Source organism: Balaenoptera musculus, chromosome X (genome assembly GCF_009873245.2).
Source record: "Balaenoptera musculus isolate JJ_BM4_2016_0621 chromosome X, mBalMus1.pri.v3, whole genome shotgun sequence".
Classification (NCBI taxonomy): domain Eukaryota; kingdom Metazoa; phylum Chordata; class Mammalia; order Artiodactyla; family Balaenopteridae; genus Balaenoptera; species Balaenoptera musculus.
Genome location: NC_045806.1, coordinates 27,114,484 through 27,137,021, shown reverse-complemented (window position 1 = coordinate 27,137,021; position 22,538 = coordinate 27,114,484). Strand labels below are relative to the sequence as shown.

The following is a 22,538-nucleotide window of genomic DNA, read 5'->3' as shown; positions in this document are numbered from 1 at the left end:
TGCATTGTTCCCTATCACCTCTGAAAAACAATGACAAAAAAAGCTTGTGATACAGTGATTCATTCCAACATTCATTGACCTAGCCTCTTGGAGTTTCTAAACAAGTTTGGTTCCCTTGCAAAGTTCACTGTTCGTTACCTACCTCTAAGATGTCTGCGTGACTAGGTTGGAGGAAATCGACATCTTTGTGATCGATTCTTCATCACTAATGGAGTAAGCTACTTTCATATAAGTTTGGAATTTTATGCAGTCATATTTAGAAATGCTGAATAGAAAAGATTTTAAATTATTTTTAGAGCTACATTTCTAGCCATTTGAGGAAGTCTTCTGAAAACTAGCTATATCATCAAAACTTGAGAACAGAGTCATCTAGGATTTGCTACTTTTGTTTAATGACTATAATAAGATAAACTATGTATAGTTTACAAACTGACTTCTCTACCACAGTCCTCTTTATAACCATGTCAAAATATTTTTGATATCTTGACAGATACTCTTAAAATAATATTTGTGTAGTACTTTGCCTTTACAAAGCACTTTGACACACATTTGTTTAATTACAGATGAACCCCTGATCTTTTTATCTGTTCTTCCATTTCCCCAAAAAAATTATTCTAGGAAAAACTGTACCATAACTCAGACTCCTAGAATTCATTGAGTCTTTCAGTAATTATTTATTGAGCGCCTACTCTATGCCAGGGGCTGAGGGTACAGTAGTGAAGAAAACGAGACTCTGCCCCCCACAGACCTTCAAATTTTAATGAGGGAAACACACAGTAAGCCAATACATTAATATATAAAATCACGTCAGGGGAATTCCCTGGTGGTCCAGTGGTTAGGACTCTGTGCTCTCACTGCCGCGGCCCCGGGTTCGATCCCTGGTTGGGGAACTAAGATCCCACAAGCTGCGCCGCATGGCCAAAAAAAAAAAAAAAAGAACTAAAAACAATAAAATAAAATCATGTCAGGTCAGTTTCTATGAAGAGAAAGTGAACAAAATAAGGATAGAGAAAGACTGAGAGGTAGTGGCCTACCTAAAGAGATTATAGTTAAGCAAAGGGCTGTGTGCGTGAGTGAGCCAAGCAAAGACCTTGAGTGAAGCATATTCTAGGCAGAAGGAGCAGCAAATGCAAAGGCCGAGATGTAAGAACAGGTTTGGGGTGTCCAAGGAATAGCAGGATGGGCTAGTGGTAGGTTGTTGAGAGAGGCAAAGACCAGATAATGTGGTCTTTTCTGCCATAGTTTGGAGGTGGATTTTATTCTGTGTGTATTGAGACATCACTGGAGAACCACAGACAGGAATGATGTGATCTGATTGATGTGTTTAGAAATGGACTCTGGCTGCTGTGTGAAGAAATGATGATAGGAGGAGCAAGACTGAAAGCAGGGAGAAAGTTAGGAGGGTGTTGAAGTCATTTGGGAAGGAGATAACGATGGCTTGGACTGGAATGGAAATGATAGATATGATGAAAAATTATATGACCCAAGATAAAGTTTGAAGGTAGAGCTGATAGAACTTAAGATTGATGGGGTATGGAATATGAGAGAAAGCAAAGAGTCAGGGATGACTCTGAAGTCTGTGGTTTGAACAAATGGGGAAATGATGATGCCATTTATGGAAACAGGAAAGACTTCAAAATGATCATGGATGAGGGTGTGTATGTGGAGAGAAACAGGAGTTCCATTTCTGGATTGTGTTAGACAGAAACAAATGGCGTGATTCAGAAATTATTCACCACTTACACTTGACAATCTCAAATTTTGGCCGAGCCTCTTGAGAATGGATATTAATTAATTTTTCACAGGATTTCCTGATAATCCATTTATCTGCACTATTGCTTCAGAAAGAATTTCCAAAATTTAGGGTTTAGGCTCAACGACCTAATACCTAATTCTCTAAATGACCCTAGGAGCAGATTGAATTTTCACTAGTGATTTTTCAGGGTGAGCTCAGAGTTTAACAACGTTATGGTCTGTAGGAAGTGACTTCCCCAGTGGTTGTTGGAAGCAGCTCAACCTTAGGATTAAGAGTCAAACAGCTGTGCACGATGCTGCGTGGGCACTAACTATTCCTCCCCAGTACCACAGATCTGCAAGCAGGCTGGACTCTCTGCTAGCCCGTGCCCTTGATCTCAGAGAACACAACGTTTTGTTTGAAAGACTTCCAAAAGACAAATCTCAACAGGAGCTTGTTAAACATATTTCCCCCCTGGACACTCCAAAATGTTTTTTCATTGAGTAAAATTAGATATTTTAAAAAATAATTTCAGGCTTGAAATATGTCCATTTACTTTTTCAAACTTGCTTCGAATTGATTTAATCTCACTTATAAATTAATATTGTTGTTCATGTTGTTGACTATCTGAAACAATGCTTAGATGTACCTGAAACAATGGCTAGATGTGTCTGATACCGTAATCCCTTATCTTCACTTTTCTTTAGAAGTAGAGTGAAAATAAGATAAACTTTTTTCATCTTGTCTAAAGATGATGATGTAGTCAAACTCATAGAAGCAGAGAGTAGAGAGGTGGTTGCGAGGGCCTGGGGAGAGGGGGAAATGTGGAGTTGTTCAACAAGTATAAACTTTCAGTTATGCAAAACGAGTAAATTCGCAAGGTCTACTGTGCAATCCTGTGCCTGTAGGTAACAGTATTGTATCATGCACTTAAAACTTTGTTAAGTGGGTAGATCTCATGTTAAGTGTTCTTAGCACAATAAAAAAATAAAGATGATTATGACCTTTTCTTTATAGCCCATGTGTCCCATTTTCATACCTCTCTAATACCAACTATGTCAAATGAATATCAAGTGAACCCTTTGTCTTTCTGGGGTTTTTTGTTGCCACTTCTGGCAAATGTCCTTCTTCCTAAAATCCCTATGAATTTGTCTTAGATTCTTAGAGGCAAAATTTCTGGTACTCCAGTTAACCACATTTGGACCTTGCCTTTTTCCATGATCTTGGTTTCAAATTAATTGAGCAATGATTGTCCCTAAATCAGCAGTTAGTCATTAAAATATTTCTGACGTGCTTGAGACTCAATAAATATGGTGGCTCTTAAAATGAGGAAGGTCATTATGGTGAGAGAATGATTTCAGCAACGTTCTTATCAGAAGTAAAAACAATATAGGAGGCATGCAGATAAGGTAGAAATAATATGGAAACTAGAATGATAATATAGGATGACAAAACTAAAATACTGATCAATTTGTGGAAATGACTGTGTTACCGTCCTTGTCCTATGCGCACTCAGTAATGATTTGTTGAGATCACTTTAACCGCCGTTGGATCACTTTATTTTTTTTCTTTCTTTTTAAAAAATTTTTATTGGGGGTGTAATTGATTTACAATGTTGTGTTACTTTCTGCTGTACAGCAAAGTGAATCAGTTATACATATACGTGTATCCACTCTTTTTTAGATTCTTTTTCCATATAGGTCATTACAGAGTATTGAGTAGAGTTCCCTGTGCCCTGTGCTGTACAGTAGATTCTTATTAGTTATCTATTGTATATATAGTAGTGCGTATGTGTCAGTCCCAATTTTCCAATTTAGAGTCTGTCTGTTCTCTCGTCTCCTAGCTAATGCAGGCTAGAGGGAAAGCCCAACCAGCAGTTCAAATAATGGAACTTCCGAAAGTATGGACGTGAACATCTCCTCTAGAGGGGAAATCACTAGGATTAAGAAGGCAGGGTTAATAGGGCCTCCTCTTGAGGAAAATCCACCTAGTGACTCAAAGATTACTCTCAGCTTTGGATCTGGAACATAAGAGTAGACCCAGAAAAAGATCTCTCAGTTTTTCCCAACTGACAGCATTCATTTTTTTTTCTCTCTTAATTCACGAAACCAGGCTTTCACCCTCGAGCACCGACTGCATCTAAATCCAGCTGGCCTCCATATAACACACTCTGGTTTTCTACCTGGGCGTTCTGTTATTTATTCAACAGTATTTATTGATTATCTACTATGTGCCAAGCTGTGGCTATAATTCTTAATATTAGTAATGAAAGACTATCTCAAACTGCCACCATGTAACAGGCCTGTGGCCAATTAATGATCTAAACGTGTTGATTATGGAATTTTAGAACTGGATGTTAGAACTTAGGTAAGGTACTTAGCAAACCTCTACATTTTACAAATGAGGATGGGAAGGCTCAGAGAGATTTTATGACTTGTCCTAGATCACGCAACCAAGTTTTGGCCCAGCCCAGACTTGAACTTTTGGTGTCCTGCTGCTCAGGACAGTGCTCTTTTCACCATTTCCGTCTGCCTCTCAGGATGGTTCTGTAAAGTTCTGCTAACAGATGTGGAGATAACGTATAGTCATTCCTTCAGATTTCTGGTCCAAATGACACAAATACAGACTTGCCACTTCAGTGGGAATATAGGTAAAATTCAGCTCCGGGAAAACTATACACTGTACACGGTTGAAAGAGATCTGTTTTGAAACGCAAGGGCTTTTACTTACATCCTTAGTTATAGGACCACTGTCTCTAGGTGAAAGCAACATAGCTTGTCTCTCTGTAATGTCTGTACCTGTGCCCAGACTTCTCTTCCTGCCCCTCTCTTCTCTGAGGTATCTCAAGCAAATCAGTATCTCACCCTTCATCCCCTCTATACATGGTTCTGAGCTACTCTTTATGTATTATTAGGTATTTGTGGTAATATTCGCCCTAATTCTTTTTTCCACAAGTAGGACAGACAGAAAAAAAAAAAGAATAATCAATGACTTGGTTCTTTATCGCTTTCAGGTTTTTTATTTCTGATTTGCTTCATAGCCATTAGGATTTTCCACCTTTGTGGCTTCCAAATTTTTTGTAATTCAGAGAACTTTTATTTTTTTGTTCTTACTCACTTTCAGCCTGGCTTAAAATGAATCATCAGTGACTTGGTTCTTCTCTGTGACTTTCAGGTTTTTTAAGTTTCTCATTTGCTTCATGGTCATTAGGATTTTCCACTTATGTGTCTTCCACATTTTTTGTAATTCAGGAAACTTTAATTTTTTTGCTCTTACTCAGTTTCAGCCTGGCTTAAGAATTTCAGGGTTTGGATTCTAAGTGACTAACGAACTGATGGCCTTAGGTAAATCCTAACTTGTCTGTACTTTACTTTGCATTGGTAAAACATTAATTGAATAAAAATATGCTTTTATACAAACATACCTACTCAGCCAAACTGTTGACTCCTTAAGGACAAAGATTAGGTCCCTACATCTGCACTACCTTATACATAATAGATTCAAAATAAATATTTGTGAATGAATGAATTAATCAGCAAGCAGTCAAGTCACCCAGTTGGTTAGTGTTTGTGATGTATAAATACTATCCATCAGACAATTTAACCTTCACAATAAAATGGATTTACCTTGGGATTTGCTGCTACTGTAATTTTGTAGTGCACGATTCAAATAAGTTAATTTTGTGCACCTTAAGGAGCTGAAGGAAAATTATCAGTTTAGCATGCCTAACTTTTTCTCATTTGTGAGATAGAATATTATTTTCTTTTCACAGAGGTACTCTACGTCTTTAGTAGTTGCTTCTGATTCTTCCACATCACTATTTCAGAGCCTTGGGCCTGGCTATCTTAAAAAGGGAAAAAAGAAGGTATGGGGGAAAAGATGGGTTTTAAAGAAAATAACTTCATCTGTTGAAAAGATTCAAGAAGGAAATATCTTAACATTTGAATATTGACATCTAAATAGGGTAAAGATGCACTCTGTATGTGTATGGGAGAAGGGCTTTATATCTGATAGCTTTTTCACATCAGCACATGAATGAACCAACTTATCTGACTTAAAATATTAATTATAATCTATGAGACAAAAATCAGTATTGTATATGAGTATGTATTTTCCCCAGTGTCATTCAAATAGACTTTTTTTTGAGAAACAAGTCACTTATCAAAGGGTTAAGGCTCTTGACGTTGAAATGTTGTCGTTGTTTAAAAATGGCTCCATTTCCTTACTTTTTTTTTAAAATTTATTTATTTATTTTATTTTTGGCTGTGTTGGGTCTTCGTTTCTGTGCGAGGGCTTTCTCTAGTTGTGGCAAGCGGGGGCCACTCTTCATTGCGGTGCGCGGGCCTCTCACTATCGCGGCCTCTCTTGTTGCGGAGCACAGGCTCCAGACGCGCAGGCTCAGTAGTTGTGGCTCACGGGCCTAGTTGCTCTGTGGCATGTGGGATCCTCCCAGACCAGGGCTCGAACCTGTGTCCCCTGCATTAGCAGGCAGATTCTCAACCACTGTGCCACCAGGGAAGCCCCATTTTCCTTACTTTTAAAACGTGGTGAACTGTTGTAACATGCAGTCTATGGTAAGTTGATCAGATATTGAAAAATCTATTTTTCATTATTTTAATGCAACATCTTCATGGGGTTTTTTGTTGTCTTGTTGTTATTATTTTTACTACATAAGCCTCTCTCTTTTAAACTCCATGCTACAAGGACCAATGATATCCATTGCCTACAACAGAGTCTGGTACATAGTAGGTGCTCAAAATTTGTTACATGAATAAATGGAAGAGGACCTTTCATATAACCATGTTTAACATGACATTCCTACTTATAGTTTTTTTCTCCCTTTTTTCTGGGGTTTTTACAGTTGTTTTATGTGTGTGTTTAGTCTAAATCTTAAATTCTGAAGATACAGTCACTTAACCCTGTCTTCCATCTACTTTCTTTTCTTAATTTCTGGCAACGATGTGAAAATAATGGTGCTTATGTCTTTGTAACGACAGAACTTCCTTTGTCTTTTCTTTAGATTCATCTTAATCCTCAGTGACTCATATTTAAGAAATGAACTGTGCAGCTGTGGTGGAGCTAAGCCCTTGGCAACAACTCGAGGGGCAAACAAGTGGTCTCTCACAATGGATGGGTGGTCCTTAGCCTTGAATTATTTGCTGTTTGGTTTTAACAATGGAATTGCATCATCAAACAGTGTCTTGAACTTTTTCAGTTTGATGGGACCTTTAAGATCCATTTCCTTATTTGACAGACTTTGCTCCAATAATTATCTCCACTTTCCCCCGAGGTCTTTAATATATTCTTTTCTGCTATGGTGACCAACTGTCCTGGTTTGCCTGATGCTGTCCTGGTTTCAGCATTGAAAGTTCCGTGTCCTTAGTACCTGGCAAACAAGGATGGTTGGTTATCCATCTTTCAGTCTGTGTTCAAACCATTCCTATCCTAAAAAGAATGTATCTCTCTTTGCCTTGCGACCCTCTCTGTCCTGTCCTCCTCTTTTCCCTCTCAGAAAAAAAGATACTCCACCAATAGTTGTCACTTGAAATGCCTCCTCCTTCTCCCACTTACTCCTCAACTAAACCTATTTCCAAGGCTACTGCCCTCCACTGAAATTGCTCTCACCGAGTCTGATGAACACTTCTCAGTGCTGATCTTGCTTTACTTCTGTGTCATGATTGGACACTCTTGGTCACTTTATTCCTCTCAAACTCTCACTCTCTCTTCAGTAGTTTTACACTCCTTACTTCCCCCAGTCTTTACACCTATCCAGTCCTTTTCGGCCTTTCATTGGATCCAGTTCCTCTATCTGCTCATTACATTTTTATCTGTGTTCTCCAGAATTTTCTTTTCCTCTCACTCCACTGAGCAATCTCATCTACTTATGTAATTTTAATCCTTGCCTGTATGCATAATCGTAGGCACTCAGTGGATATTAGCTTGGTGAGAGAATGACTCCTACATCTCATTTCTTCTCCCTAAACATTGGATTCGAAACTTGTTTCCTGCTGGAAAGAATGTTACGTCTCCGAGCTGAGCATATCACATCCTCTTACTCTGTTCCCCATACAGACCCCCCTCATAGGAGTCTGGGATTTTAATATTCATCTTTATTAATTTTATGCTGAACGTGCACATGAGATGTTCTGGATCAGAGACAGATCTCCTTGAATTACTTTACAGTAAATATCATCACTACCTTCCACCCTCTGTTCAAGCCTTACCCCTAAGGAGACATGGTGAGATCTGATGAAAATTTTCTTACATGAGTGGCTGGGTGCGTGCTCCATAGGAAAGTAACCAGGGAAAAATGATTTTTCTCTGCTTATAAAGGAGAAGTAGGCAATTGTCCTCTTCTCCCCCCCTGAAAGGGTCTCCTTGGAAACGTGATGGGCCTGAGTCCCAACTCCAACTTCTCTAGGAGCCAGCTAGCCCCATGCATCTCAGGTTTTACAACCTAGAAATGTCTCCAAGGTCTTGGCTTTATATTTTCGAAATGTAAATACCTACAGAGATAGCTACTCCAGTCTTTCTGACAACTTGGAGCTTAACCTAGGAAACTACTCCGGGCTATAACCATTTGGCCCTCTGGATCAGAGAAATTAACTAGACAGATGACTACAGATCTAATTCCCATGGTATGGGAAGGTGTTCACGAGGCTAGAACTTTTTATAGGTGTACTGAGAAATCCAGGAGAGTTTATTTCCTCACATTTAGTTTAATTGCACCCAGCGTTCACTCCTTTACTCAAGCTAGAAACTAGGAGTCATCCTTGCTCCTCCCCTTCTCTTCTCCAGCATCTATTCGGTTACCAAATTCCCACATCTCTACTCTCTAAACATTTCCTTACTCTGTCTGTCTCTTTTTTTGCCCTGGTACCATTGCCCTGGTTCAGATCCTCATAATCTTTCACTGAATTCTTGCAATTGCCTCCGTTTTCTCTGATTCCATTTCTGTCCTTCTCAAATACATACTCTGTACTAATGTCAGAGAAATCTATTTGAAATGCACACATGCCCATGCCACTCCCCTGCTTAAATCCCTTCAAAGGCTCCTGATTACCTATGAGACAACACCTAGACTTCTTAGCAGGGCGTATATGGTCATAGGGTGAGGTTCAAATCCTGACTTAAAGGTCTAATATAGTTTAAGATAAGAACAGTACCCTGCTTCATCTCTGGACATGTCTTCTCCTTGTACTTTATCTTCTAGAAACACCGGCCTACTTGAGATAACTGCACATGCCGCACTGAAGTAGCCTTCTGTCTTCGCACCTGCATTTTCGTCTTCTTTCTTCTTCCTCTAACCTGCTTTTCCCTGGCTAACTCATCATGTTCATGCTTTAGAATTCTTCCTGAATACTATCTTCTCCAAGAAGCCTTTCCCAATTTCCTTTCCCATATTGTGCAAGCCTATAGCACTTTCCACATTGTGTTGAAATTATTTACATGTTCGACTCTTCCACTATTTACTATAAGTTCCTACACAGGAAGGGCTGTTTTGCATTCAACTTTGTATTTCTGGTCTTTAGTATAACCACTGACACATAGTAGTTCAATAAAGGGAGCCATTATTATTTTTATAATTAGTAATATCAGTATCAGCTTCCTATTGTCAAGTCCAAATGGAGAGACAAAGTAAAATAATAATTTTCCTGAAGCTAGAAAAATTAGATGTTTGAAAAAACTACAGGAATACAAGAAATGTATACACATATACACATACATTCACGTGTGTGTGAGTGCACACGCACGCACACAAACACAGAGATTGCAAATGAAATATTAGAGGGAAAATCAGCTTTACATGTAAGCAAAGTAGATAACCCACCTACTCTGTATGATTTCAAGGGTGCAAGAATATCCTACTATACAGAAATTACATCCCTATCCACAGGCTGAATCCTAATATTCCACTTAACGAATTTCATTATTTTGGCTCAAAAACCTTGCCTCTCTCTACTAAACTATAAATAACTTGGAAGGTGAATCATTTTGCCAAGTATCAGACTCAGGATTCCTTTGAATGGTGAACACCATTAGGATTTTATTTATAAATGTGTCATACGTTCCACTTCTAGAGCACTCCTGTAACATGATACATCTGAAGTTTAAAGGAGATACTGCTAAGTTTTCTCCCAGTAACAGAGCACGGTTTAAATTCAATAGGCAACATTACTAAAAATAGGATAGAATTGAAAAAAGATATGAATAATTAAGCCCTAGATCAGGGCAATTATTATTACTGTTGTTTTTACACTGGTCTTTTAGCATTTATGTGATATTTAATACTTTAATTAACATCTTCCCTTCTGGGATTGCCGCATCTGGGTTAATAACTATCTTCAGTGGTTTCAGAATATCTGTTAATTTATCCTAGCCTCTCAGGATGTCTCACAACCCTTAGCACTTGGTTATATATGAACTTTATTGTTTTCTTTGTTTCTAGTGTGTTAGTTTTCTCCCTCCTTTTGGTTCAGAAACTTCTTGAAGGCAGAAAGTGTGCATTTTGCTTTTTTTTTAATCCCCTGTATCAAAGAAGATTACAGATTAGAGATTAAAATTGATAACTAATTTAGATGACCTCAAAACACCTGTTCTAGGCTCACTTTTTTTTAATTAATTTGTTTATTTATTATTTATTTTTGGCTGTGTTGGGTCTTCGTTTCTGTGAGAGGGCTTTCTCTAGTTGTGGCAAGCGGGGGCCACTCTTCATCGCGGTGCGTGGGCCTCTCACTATCGCGGCCTCTCTTGTTGCGGAGCACAGGCTCCAGACGCGCAGGCTCAGTAGTTATGGCTCACGGGCCTAGTTGCTCCGCGGCATGTGGGATCTTCCCAGACCAGGGCTCGAACCCGTGTCCCCTGCATTGACAGGCAGATTCTCAACCACTGCGCCACCGGGGAAGCCCTAGGCTCACTCTTTTATAGAAACTTGTTCCCACAATTTCTACCTTCAGTATACCTCAAAACGTTTCTCTTGTTTTCAAAGAAGTCACAATGGAAAATGTAATGGGTATTTTTCAAAAGCGTTGAGTTTTTACTTAGTTTTTTATTAGTTTATTCATTGTTAGTTTTTATCAGTTTACTATTAACACATCATTATGTTCGTTGTCAGACATTTCGACAGAATTAACTGGTGATTATGAATTAGATCGGTTGTATACTTCAGTACAACCTAAGTTTTTCCAAGTGGCCCTTTAGGCTTCCCATTATGGTCTTGATATCTGTTCTTTTGGGTGTGTGTAAGTTTCATTAGCCCTGCTAGGGTTTTTTGTTTTTTGTTTTTTGGTCTTCATTGCTGTGTGCGGGCTTTCTCTAGTTGTGGCGAGCGGGGGCTACTCTTCGTTGCGGTGCGCGGGCTTCTCATTGTGGTGGCTTCTCTTGTTGCGGAGCATGGGCTCTAGTCACGTGGGCTTCAGTAGTTGTGGCACATGGGCTCAGTAGTTGTGGCTCGCGGGCTCTAGAGCGCAGGCTCAGTAGTTGTGGCTCACGGGCCCAGTTGCTCCGCGGCATGTGGGATCTTCCCAGACCAGGGCTCGAACCCGTGTCCCCTGCATTGGCAGGCGGATTCTTAACCACTGTGCCACCAGGGAAGCCCCCTGCTAGGGTCTTGCAATATATATCTTACAACTTTAGCTCCAGATTTCAAGCTTGGTAGTCAAGTTATATAAATAAATCACTCTTATCTTAATCAAAGGACGTTAACATATCTTGAAAGCTCCCCTATCCTCTCCAGAATAATTTTACAAACACAGTGTTTTCCTGATTAAAAGAAAGATCTGTCGAGCCTTCTTTATCATTTTATGACTATCAGTTTATAAATAAAGGAGATAGAAATTGACCTGGGAATTTTATAACCAAGTTCTGAGTACCCAGGATTAATTTTGAGAAGAATGCCACAAGCCACATAAGCATTTCTTTTCATCTCATTTCACAGGCCTTCAGGAGGGAATTGAAAACGAAAGAACCTGTAATCATGAGTACTCTTGAGACTGTACGAATATTTCTGACAGAGCAGCCTTTGGAAGGACTAGAGAAACTCTACCAGGAGCCCAGAGGTAATTGAATGTGGAACTGTAATAACATATTGATAGAAGGATCAGTGGTGACAGAATGACCCATCCATTTTTGCTGGCAGTGTCTGGATAGCTCTCATATTTTCTAGGTTAAATAGAATCAATTCAAATTAAACCTTGATGTTGAAAAAGAAAAAGGAGTCATAAAGCAGCATGCATAAATCTGTTTGCACATTCATAAATAAACATTAAAAGAGATTAGCGATCAATTATTGAAACATTTAGAAAATAATAAACAAAAGAGATAATCTGTGAGGAGGAAGTTTATTGTCACGAAGACTACAAGCTAATTTTCAATTTAAGAGCCTGCCTGAAGTAAATTAGAGCTTGTGGTGTGCATCCTAACATTTTTCTACTCAGTAGCTTAAATGAATCTTGGATTATCTGATTGATATAAAGTAGAACAGATTCACTCAGGAAGACACGACTTCAGATGTGCTAAACTATATCAAAATGTATGCCAAAGTATAAAAGAGCCATTAATCAGTAGGTTGGCCTCTTGTTAAAGTGTACTCTTTCTTTTTTCCAGTATGACCTTTTCAACAATGTTTTTTTTTTTTAACACGAAAATGAATGTGGCCTAAAACCTTGTTGTATTACCAATTTAGAGCTGCCTCCTGAGGAGAAAGCCCAGAATGTCACACGCCTCCTACGAAAGCAGGCTGAGGAGGTCAACACTGAGTGGGAAAAATTGAACCTGCACTCAGCTGACTGGCAGAGAAAAATAGATGAGGCCCTCGAAAGACTCCAGGAACTTCAGGAGGCCACGGATGAGCTGGACCTCAAACTGCGCCAAGCTGAAGTGATCAAGGGATCATGGCAGCCCGTGGGCGATCTCCTCATTGACTCCCTCCAAGATCACCTCGAGAAAGTCAAGGTACCGTCTACTGCTTGGCTTCAGGGCCCTTTGAGAGATTCAGAACAGGTTCTAATCTGAACTCATCTGCAGTATTTTCTTCTCACAAAGTTAAAAATAGGACCCTTAAGCATTCGAAATCTTTCACAAATTCAAAGTCTTCTGGCACATGGTATTTTCTCTAAGAGAAGATAGTGATCTAATCATGTCTGTCTTCAGTAATATAAAATGAAATATTAAGAAGTTACAGGGCAAAAAAATCATTTTGATTTTGCTATCAGGGAATTAACCTAAGTGTACTAAAATTGTCTGATTTACATGTGTATGCGTGTGTGTATTTGTGGTTCTTAGTATCACAGTAGGGAAAAATACAACATTTAATCAAGAGCCAGGAGTCTAGGTTTTGGCCTTTTTGCTAACTGAATTATATGACTTGGGTGAGTTCTGGTTCTGTGAGCTGAGACCAGTAATGCTGCCCTTCCCTGAGAAGGCAATGGTATATAATACAATTTTGAGTTGGATTAGTCCACTGCAGATATTAGGAAATATCACTCTATATTTGGAATACTGTCCATGAGACCAAAATTAAATTCCCTTATGGCACAAAGATGATAAATGTATTTATAAAGAAAAAATATACATATTTAGGAGTATCATTTTGAAAACCAGCAACCTGAAACATATTTTGTCTATTTATCTAGTGTCAAAACTAACAAAAGTCCTCCCAGATCCAAATGCAGAAGAAGTGAAATCCTCACCTGCATTTGGCGTGTTTACCAGCCCCCTCATTCTGGAAGGTCTCTTCTCCCTTGGCTTTCATGACACTGTTTCATCCACATTCTTCTCCTTCCTTTATTTTCCTCAGTTCTGAAACTCTACCCCCCCCCTTCAGATGTTGGTATGCCTGAGTTTCTAACCTTAGCTCAGTTCCCTTTTTATTCTATAAAAACCTTAGCTCAGTTCTCTTCTTATGGTATAAATGCTCCCTAGTTTGAAATGGCATGGATGGTAACAAATCTAAATTTCTAGTCTGAATCTCTTTTCTGATCTGCTAACCCATATGCCATTAGAATTGAAATGCAACCATTCTGAAAGCAAGTCCATTTGTTCTCCTGTTTACCCATTCCCCTACCGATATCCCTTTTTACCTGCCCTTTCTTCTGTGTTTCCTATTTCAGTTAATGGATCATAATCCAACAAGTTGCTCAGGCTAGAAACTTGAGGTCCGTCCTTAAATCCTTCTACATTTTCATTGACTGCACTTGATTGCTCATTTTACCTCAGAATATCTCCTTTATATTTTCTCTCCTCTTTTCAACCAATGTCCTGTTCTGGTCCCCAGCATCTGTTAGTCAGGTTGTTTTATTATACATCCTTAAATCCCATTCCCCAGTCAGTGTAGCTGGCATATCACAAACACTGCATTTTAAATATTTGGTTAGTGAAATGAATGAATGAACAGTTTCTTTATTGATATTTCTGTATTTCCATTCTTTCCCAACTCTAATCCAAACTCTTTGCAGGAAGCTGCCTGCCTGACGATGAAGTCCAGTGGATGCAGAGGGCAGGTGGCCCTGTTTCTTCCTATCCCTGGCTTAAATTTCTGACTGTTGCTTCTGTCCTCTAGGCCATTCAGGACACACTGACCACATCCCCCTTTACACCAATATGCCACCTTTTTTCATAACTCTCTGCCTTTGCATATGTTCTTCTCTCTGCCTGGATCAGCCCACCTTATCTGCCTGGTGAACTTCCACTCAGCCCTCAAGGCCCAACTCAGATGGCATCTGTCCTTAGAGTTTTCCCCGTCTTCCACCCCCAACTCCCACCAAGCAGAAGAAACTGCCCTTAATTCAGTGCTTTCATAGATCACCACACATGCTTAAATTGTCACACTTAAACTTCACATATATTGTGGCAAGTCACTTATGTATTTTTTTTCTTCCATAGAAAGTAAGTGAGGTTCCTAAGAGCAAGGATCCAATTCAGCTTCTTTATTCCTTCTCTCAACAGTTGTTTGTGAGCTACTGTAAAATGTGCTATACATGTAGTTATAAATGAAACAGACTCGGTCTTTGTCCTCATGAAGCCTACAGTCTAAAGTTGAATTGAAAAGCTCTTCATTATAATAGTAGGTGAAGATTTAAAAGGAGATTAAAAATTTGACTATAACTTCCAAAATATCTTCGCCAACATTCTCTGACCTCATGTCTAATATTTAAAGCAATGGTTAACATTTCTGTGTACATAAAAATTAATGTTTTGAAATGTATTACCTATTCAGCATTAAAAATACTGAATTTTATCCAAAAATATAGGAACTAAATTTTTAAAAATGCTTCCCCCAAATGGCAAATCAACTTAAAAGAATGTCCCAAAGGAAGTAAATTAGTTAATAAATCAAGTGGCTGAATGTCTAGGCTTTAGAGCAGACATAAAGGATTCATTCTGAGCCATATCTATCACACAGGAGCATTAGTAGGATAATGAATATGGATGGAGAATGTATACAGCATGACTTAATAACAAAAACTAACTAAAAGCAGAACAGCTCAAATAGCAACTGGCCCTTACCCAACCCTATTTGCAGTCTTCTTTTCAGTTCCCCTCTCTCATCTGTTCTTGATCCTAAGACGAATTTCATTTCCCACGCCCTAATTGGTAAGACTCCTCATCCTCATCCCAATAATAACAAATATATAACAATAATAACAAAACATATATACATTAAATGCTTGTTTAAAAAGAGCTTATGGGACCTCCCCGGTGGTCCAGTGGCTAAGACTCTGCTTTCCAGTGCAGGGGGAACGGGTTCCATCCCTGGTCGGAGACCTAAGATCCCACATACTGTGGGGTGCGACCAAAATTAAAAAAAAAAAAAAAGAATATGTGTGTACTGGTCATAATAGATGTGATTATTTTGGTTTCTAAACCAGTGTTGTACAAATATTTTATGCATATCTTAAAACTATAGATTATATGAATTCATATATATTTATTTCCCTTCAGTAGTTCCTCTTCATTTTGCAATGGAAATGAAAACCCATCTTTTTTTCTGTTGCATCTCAATGGTACCAGATTTGAAACTCTGAAACTTTGGTGGTGGTAGTTTATAAGGAGTGAATTTTATTAACTAAAACTTACTTTGAAAAGAAGTAGAAGAGTACTGAAAACCACTATTCCCATTTTTCTACTCAGCAATTTAAGCCCTCAGAGGCTCCACGCTGTAGGGAACTCCAAACAGATAGCTAGGCAGGTAGCCAGAAGAACATTTTATATACCCATCTCAGTTTGTTTTCATCACCTCAGTGACTGTCTCATAATATCCACCTCCATTCGGATCTCATTTGTTAAAGAAGTTGTTATTTAAGTAACTATGGAATGTGTGTTTCTGTGGGATTTAGCATTACATCATTTCATTAGCAAATGCTGCTTTTGGATTTGGAGAATGGATAAAACAACAACTAAGTCCTGGGACACTATGGATATGGCCTTATTACTAGTAATCATCTTTAGGACAGTGTACATAAAATAAATCAAGAGAAAGGAATATAATGTTAATATTGACTGTTCAGCTCACTAAGAGAATCTCACCCTTCCAAATATAGCTTCATAGGAATAACCACTAGAATAAAATTTAAATTTTAAATGCCTCTTTATTTTTAAAATTCATGATTCATACTGCTTATCAAATATTTTAAGGGCAGAATCATGATTTCTCACTTTACTGGAAATAACACCAATGCTTATGTGACTATACAAATGTCCTTACTTTCCTTGTAGTAATGGGGAATGAGAATAACTCCTGGAATCACTAAGTGTTCTACATAGATCTATAAGTGGAACATATGCAGGTTTTAATAAAGTAGAACAACTTTTGCAACTAAAGTCTACATATGACATTTTTGTTCTTAAGAACAATTCCTGTGTGAAAAAGTTCATGTGAGTTGTTGTTTTCCCCAGTTGTCTCTTTGTTCTAATCTACCATGGTTTCTTAACACAGATTGCTCCATCATTCTTGAGCCGGAAACATTTCACTGCCCTTAGTTTGCCAGTTGACTTGAAACACAGTTTTTCACACACCATGGTTAGGCTCTCCCAGGCTGACATCTTGGGATATGCAAATTTGTCACATCTATGTAGTTATGCATTTTACGTTTTTCTGTTGTGTTTTAATCAGACTTTCAACTGACCTTTTTTACTATGAAAAGTCAAGGACAGGGACTCTGTGAGTTTTTCCTTAAAGTTCTTACAACAGAATATTTTAATTAGACCTTTTTGGAATTATAATTGAGACTAATGTAGTGATGTGTATAGTAGAAGAGGGGCTGTGACGATGAAGCCACCATGCATGCCATCCTGACTGACAATGTTCAACATTCACATCTAAAAATGTAAGAAGAAAACTGGCACATGCTTCCCTTCAGACTACCTGTGGCTTGGCTTATCTGAGAAATTTGTCAAAGAAATGCTATCTCAGAATTTGACGTTGAGAAAACCAAGTATGTTTCCTCCTGATAGGTAATGTGAAATGTGATGTAACATATTAGGATTTCATACTCACTTTTGGAAGCTGGCAGCTTTCAGCCGTGTTCACATAACTCTGTCTTCCCTTACTGTTTTTCTCATCTTAACCCTGGTTCTAATATTTTATTATTATTTTATCAATTTTGTTATATTTGTCATTTATATGAGTTGACCTTAAATCCTTTCTTATATATGAGTTTTATAGAGAAAGTTTATAATCCTTTCTTGCAGAGATAGGGGATGCATGGTTAGGCAGAACCATCACAGAGCAGCCCTTAAAATGATTCAAAATATGTAAGCTCTCCTCACTCTGAATAAAGGATCCATATCTCCACAATGAATAAGGTGTACTACCTGTAGTAGGAAAAGGAAAGCTTAGTAATATTTTGTTACTTGTTATTGGCTACAAATGAATTGCTCTGTGGAGGCTTTTGTTATTGTTTTTATACGAATGCTATGTGTACTATGTAAGCCTTTGATGGAGAAGAAAACACAAACAAAAAAGATATAATCCTTTATAAATCTGGGTTAAAAATGGAACTGGTGCCTGTCCTATGGAGTAACTAGGGTTTTATCTAGTTTTCAAAGCATACAATTGTGATGTTTTAAAGCATAGGATTTGGCCTTTAATATCTGGGAATATATCTATAAGAAGGCATATTATAGTAATTCTCACTTATATGCTTCAAAAGTATAGTATTTATTTTTTAATAGAATGGTCATTGTTGGCCTTACTAGAGCTTAGAAACTAAAGTAGGAATTAATCATCTTAAATTTCCTAACCAAATTATTTGTTTGACATAAAATTAAGTGTAAGTTAGTGTTGCCAGGAGAGCTTATTACTTAGTTCCCATGTATTCGCTCTCATTTCCTGCTTTGTTTATAAAGTTAAAAGCAAGTTACTTAGGGTAGCAATGTCAAATCACGTTCCTTACCGAAGGCATCTGACTTTAGATAGTGCTGTGTGTGTTTTTAAAGCCCCTACCTCGATTTAGGCAAACAGAGCCTTCGTTTACCATGCTATTCCCATCCTGCCTTTGAAACTTCTGAAAAGGCAGTACAGAGTAATTGTTTCAGACATCTGCTTAGCATACTTTGAAGTGCATATAAGTTCTTTTTCAGTTTCATTTGAACCCCAGCTGTCTTCACCGAAGTCTATAATCAATCTGAATTAAGTTGTCCTACTTCTCCTAATAAGTCTCTTATTAAGTTCTGCATCAGCCTCTTAGGGAGACTTAAAAGCTAATTCATGTAGAATTGCCATTTTCTACTAATTCATTTGTCAGCTCTCCAAATTCCAAGGAAAACAATTGCAAAGACTATTAATTTGGCTCTTCATAAACAACTTATGTAAGTGTAGTATACATTGGAACCAAGCAAATGATTTAAAACAGTGGGTGGGAGGAAATAAGTTGATGACATTCAACACTGCTTCCTTTTTGACTGTTTTGAGATGCCCTCCGCATTCAAAGCACAAAGCCATTTATTTCATAAGAGAAACATCCTTCTCTTAGTTTCATAAATAAGATAATTACTGAGTGAACTTTGCTTAAAGATAGGAAGAGGCTTTAGAACAGTTGGAAAACGCACATGTTCTTTTTATTACTGAACTGATTTTAATTTGGACTTCTTTGTATTCCTTTGATGGAGTGTGATAAAAGAAGCAGCTAGAATTGGTTACCATTGTTACTGCATTAAATCAGAGTTGTACAGCTCTTCTTCTGGTCATGGAATATTTAGGGGAACATGGCTAATCAGGATGTTCAGCTAATGAGTTCATCTGACATTATTCTACTAAAGAAATATTTAATTAGATAATAAAAATTCCTCCAGAGAATATCATCCTTCCTACTATTTGAAAACAACCATGTCAAAAACTGATCCTTTAATATGCCAATCCTGCTTACTGTGGATTTATTCCAGAAGCTTTGTTTGTGGCTGGTAGTGATTATAAACAGTATTCCTCAAGAGTCTTGGCTAATAAAAAGACTATTCAAAACAAAAACTTAAGTCATATAGTATCAGCATTAACAGATCTAAAAACTCAGTCATTCATTCATCTATGATACGGTTAAAACCTATACCCAGAGAAATCTGATCTCATTACAGAGTGTGAATGTTTATTTCATGAATAAAATCGTATTGGGAGTTATATTAATGGCATCTTAGTCTTCCTGAGAATATTATTATTTAGCACCAAGCTGAGAGAGCAAGAATTTGTATTAGCTTGCATGTATGGGTGTCTGTAACACATTAACTAGAAACAGTTTTAAAATGTGAGTTATTTAACTGAAATTCCGTATTTCCTTAGAAGATGGGAGCACACAGTCAGTATGTATTTTTTTAATTCATCTTTATTGGAGTATAATTGCTTCACAATGCTGTGTTAGTTTCTGTTGTACAGGACATGGAAGCAACCTAAGTGTCCATCGACAGATGAATGGATAAAGAACATGTGGCACATATATACAATGGAATATTACTCAGCCATAAAGAGAAACGAAATTGAGTTATTTGTAGTGAGGTGGATGGACCTAGAGTCTGTCATACAGAGTGAAGCAAGTCAGAAAGAGAAAAACAAGTATCATACGTTAACGCATATATATGGAATCAGTATGTATTTTTATTCTCCTTTGACATCTACCGAAGTTACAACAAGTTTAAACTTCACAATTATGTTACTCTCCTACCAGAAGCACAACAAAGAATAATTTAAGAACAAATAGCCTAAGGAGTGGGCGCCTATTGTGTTCCGGTCATACTTGGCAATTACAGTTTTTAGAATTACACAGCTAACACTGACACCAATATTATGCCTTATGCAATCTTACCTTAACTAAGTTAAGCCATGGCATTGAGTAATTGTTCTTGGTTAACCAATTTTCTGAGTATTATGGGAACAGATGTGCCTATGGTACTAATGTAACTCTTATTTTAATGGGTCCTGAGAAAAAACTTTTTCACAAAAGATCTTTCCATACTAAACTAATATTTTTAGTTATAGTTTACAATTACTATGGATTTTTCTATCAACAGTACTTGCCAAAAGCAGTGCTTCTCAAACTTTTCTACTTCAGTTCTCTTAATGGCCAAGGAGATGAAGCTGGATATCTTCCCCTTCCACCTGTTTACCTCCTTTTGCCACGAGCATGAGCTTTCTTTGATATTTATTTTTTAAATCTCATTTCAATTTTGTAGTCTTCTCCAAAATGGATTTGTTGTGTTTTAATATAAAGATGTTTTTCTCCAACATATTAAGTAAAATGAATCCTCCAGTATATTCACCTATGGGTATGAAAGCATAATTTGAGAAGCATGATAGGAAAAATTGCCCAATTTGTGCTGGCTTCATCTTTTTCCAACAACTTCTTTCTTTTATGTGCACATACACAAAGAGTAGATCCTTGCCATTTCAAATGTATCGTTCGCGCTTTCATCTGATCATTGTGATTCAAAAGGTCCATGACTTGTAGCTCTTTGTGATTTTGAACATATATTCTTTGAGGCTTTTGTGCAGCAGTCACTTAACTAATGATTTAACTGGTGTTATAGGTCAGGTTCCCTGGAAGCAGACCCTGAGAACAGGGTTTATAGACGGTCCGCTTTCAGGAGAAGCCTGTGTGGGAGTTACGGAAGCATAACAACGGAGATGAAAGAGCCAAGCAAGCATGCCATCTCAGGCAAAATCTAGCTTTGTGTCTTGATTCAAATGGAGAGAGCTCTGGAGTATGAACCACACAGCAAGAGCTGGTCTTTTATACCCCAGCCAGTCATTGGCTGTGGCCGGCGGTATGCTAGTAAACATTTATCCGCTAGCTCTGAGGTGAACACTGATTTGTAGTGTTTTCCAATTGTCGTGGTGTAAGTACCCCCACCGTGGTTGATTCAAGCTACCAACATGACCTCACCGAAGGCAGACTTGGGAAGAGACACACACTATTGACTCTTGGGCTCTGCTCCAGCACACCACTGGCTGTGGCCCACCACTAGAGACATGAATTACCTCCCAGGCCAGGAGTGTGTGTTACCTCCTGGCATAGGGGGCTCCTATCAGCAGAGATCGCCTTTCTGAAGAAGAGAAGCAGCTGTGAGACATTAGTAGGCGACCATCATAGCAGCTGGGGGATGGATGCCCAGGCCAGGAAAAGTGTCCCCTACAGCCAGTAAGCGAACCTGGTAGCCCACTCAGGCTCCGTGTCTCAACATGGCCTTTTCAGTGCTGTTTTGTTCTTGCACATGCAGTAATTCTTTAGAGGTGATGAAGATTTTGTTTCTTTGTGAAAAATCTACCCTCCCCCTGCCCAACCTACCTCCTATCCTAGGTACTTCTTGGATTTGGTAATAGAAGAGAAGAGTTCATGGAAATGTCTAAGAAAGTGGTGATTATTAGTAAAGAAAATGGCTTTATAAGCAATTTTGGCTTTATAGTTGCATAATCTCTAAGTGTCTCTGTTGATCAGATATTTGTCAATTTGAGGATTCTGGGTATTCAGACATAGTCATTGGGAATGTCAAGAATTTTCTGTGGCAGTGACTGTCACCTTAGTGTGCATCAGAATCACCTAGAGGGCTTGTGGAAACCCAGACTGGTGAAGCCTTTCCCCAGAGTTTCTGGATCAGGAGGTCTGGAGCAGGGCTAAGAATCTGCGTTTCTAACCAGTTCCCAGGCGATGGTGGCGCTGCTGGCCCGGGGACGCTTTGAGAAACATCCTTCCATAGTAAAACTACAGTATATATATGAATACATAAATACATACTTGTTTATTGTTAGTAATTCTCCAATTATAAATAATAAATATATCACTTGTTATTTCTTTTATATCTAACAACATCCAGAACATTTAATTTAGAAATGAATGCAGGCACATGGCCTCCTGTGAGAGTGATTGATAGTTTAGGTAGGGAGCAGAGTTTCACTCTGAAACCTTGAAGTGAATAACGGCCTACTCTTTCTGAATCTCTCTTGTGAAAGACATTCACAGTTCTTTATTCCAGTTTTCTTGTTGGCATTTTAATGGCACTCATACAATTTTTGAGTTGCTTCAAAAGACTTAGAACTGAACTTGCCTTCCCACTCTTAATACTTTAAAATTAAGATATTTAGTCACGTAATATTCACTTTGTTTAAATGTTATCACATTTACCAATAAAAGCAATTAAATTTTAAAATACTCCTCATAATTTTCTGCCAAACATAGTGATTATAAACAAGTACTTTGTAGAGTTTCTGAAATTGAGGACATTCAGAATAGTTGAGACTATTCAACTTTTTAAAATTAAAACCTGCTTGCTAGGTGTGAATAGCTGATAACTTATTCAGGAATTCCTACATTTTCTAATTTAT

The 22,538-nt window shown here is 38.0% G+C and overlaps 1 protein-coding gene across 1 annotated transcript in view; it reads left to right on the top strand.

Moving 5' to 3' along the window:
• LOC118889001 (dystrophin) overlaps window positions 1-22,538 on the top strand; it is a 1,535,792-nt gene that overhangs the window by 1,353,387 nt on the left and 159,867 nt on the right. Inside the window, exons 54-55 of the mRNA XM_036840547.1 lie at window positions 11,673-11,793; window positions 12,420-12,688. Of these exons, the coding sequence (XP_036696442.1) occupies window positions 11,673-11,793; window positions 12,420-12,688 (390 nt within the window). The remainder of the gene's footprint in view (window positions 1-11,672; window positions 11,794-12,419; window positions 12,689-22,538) is intronic.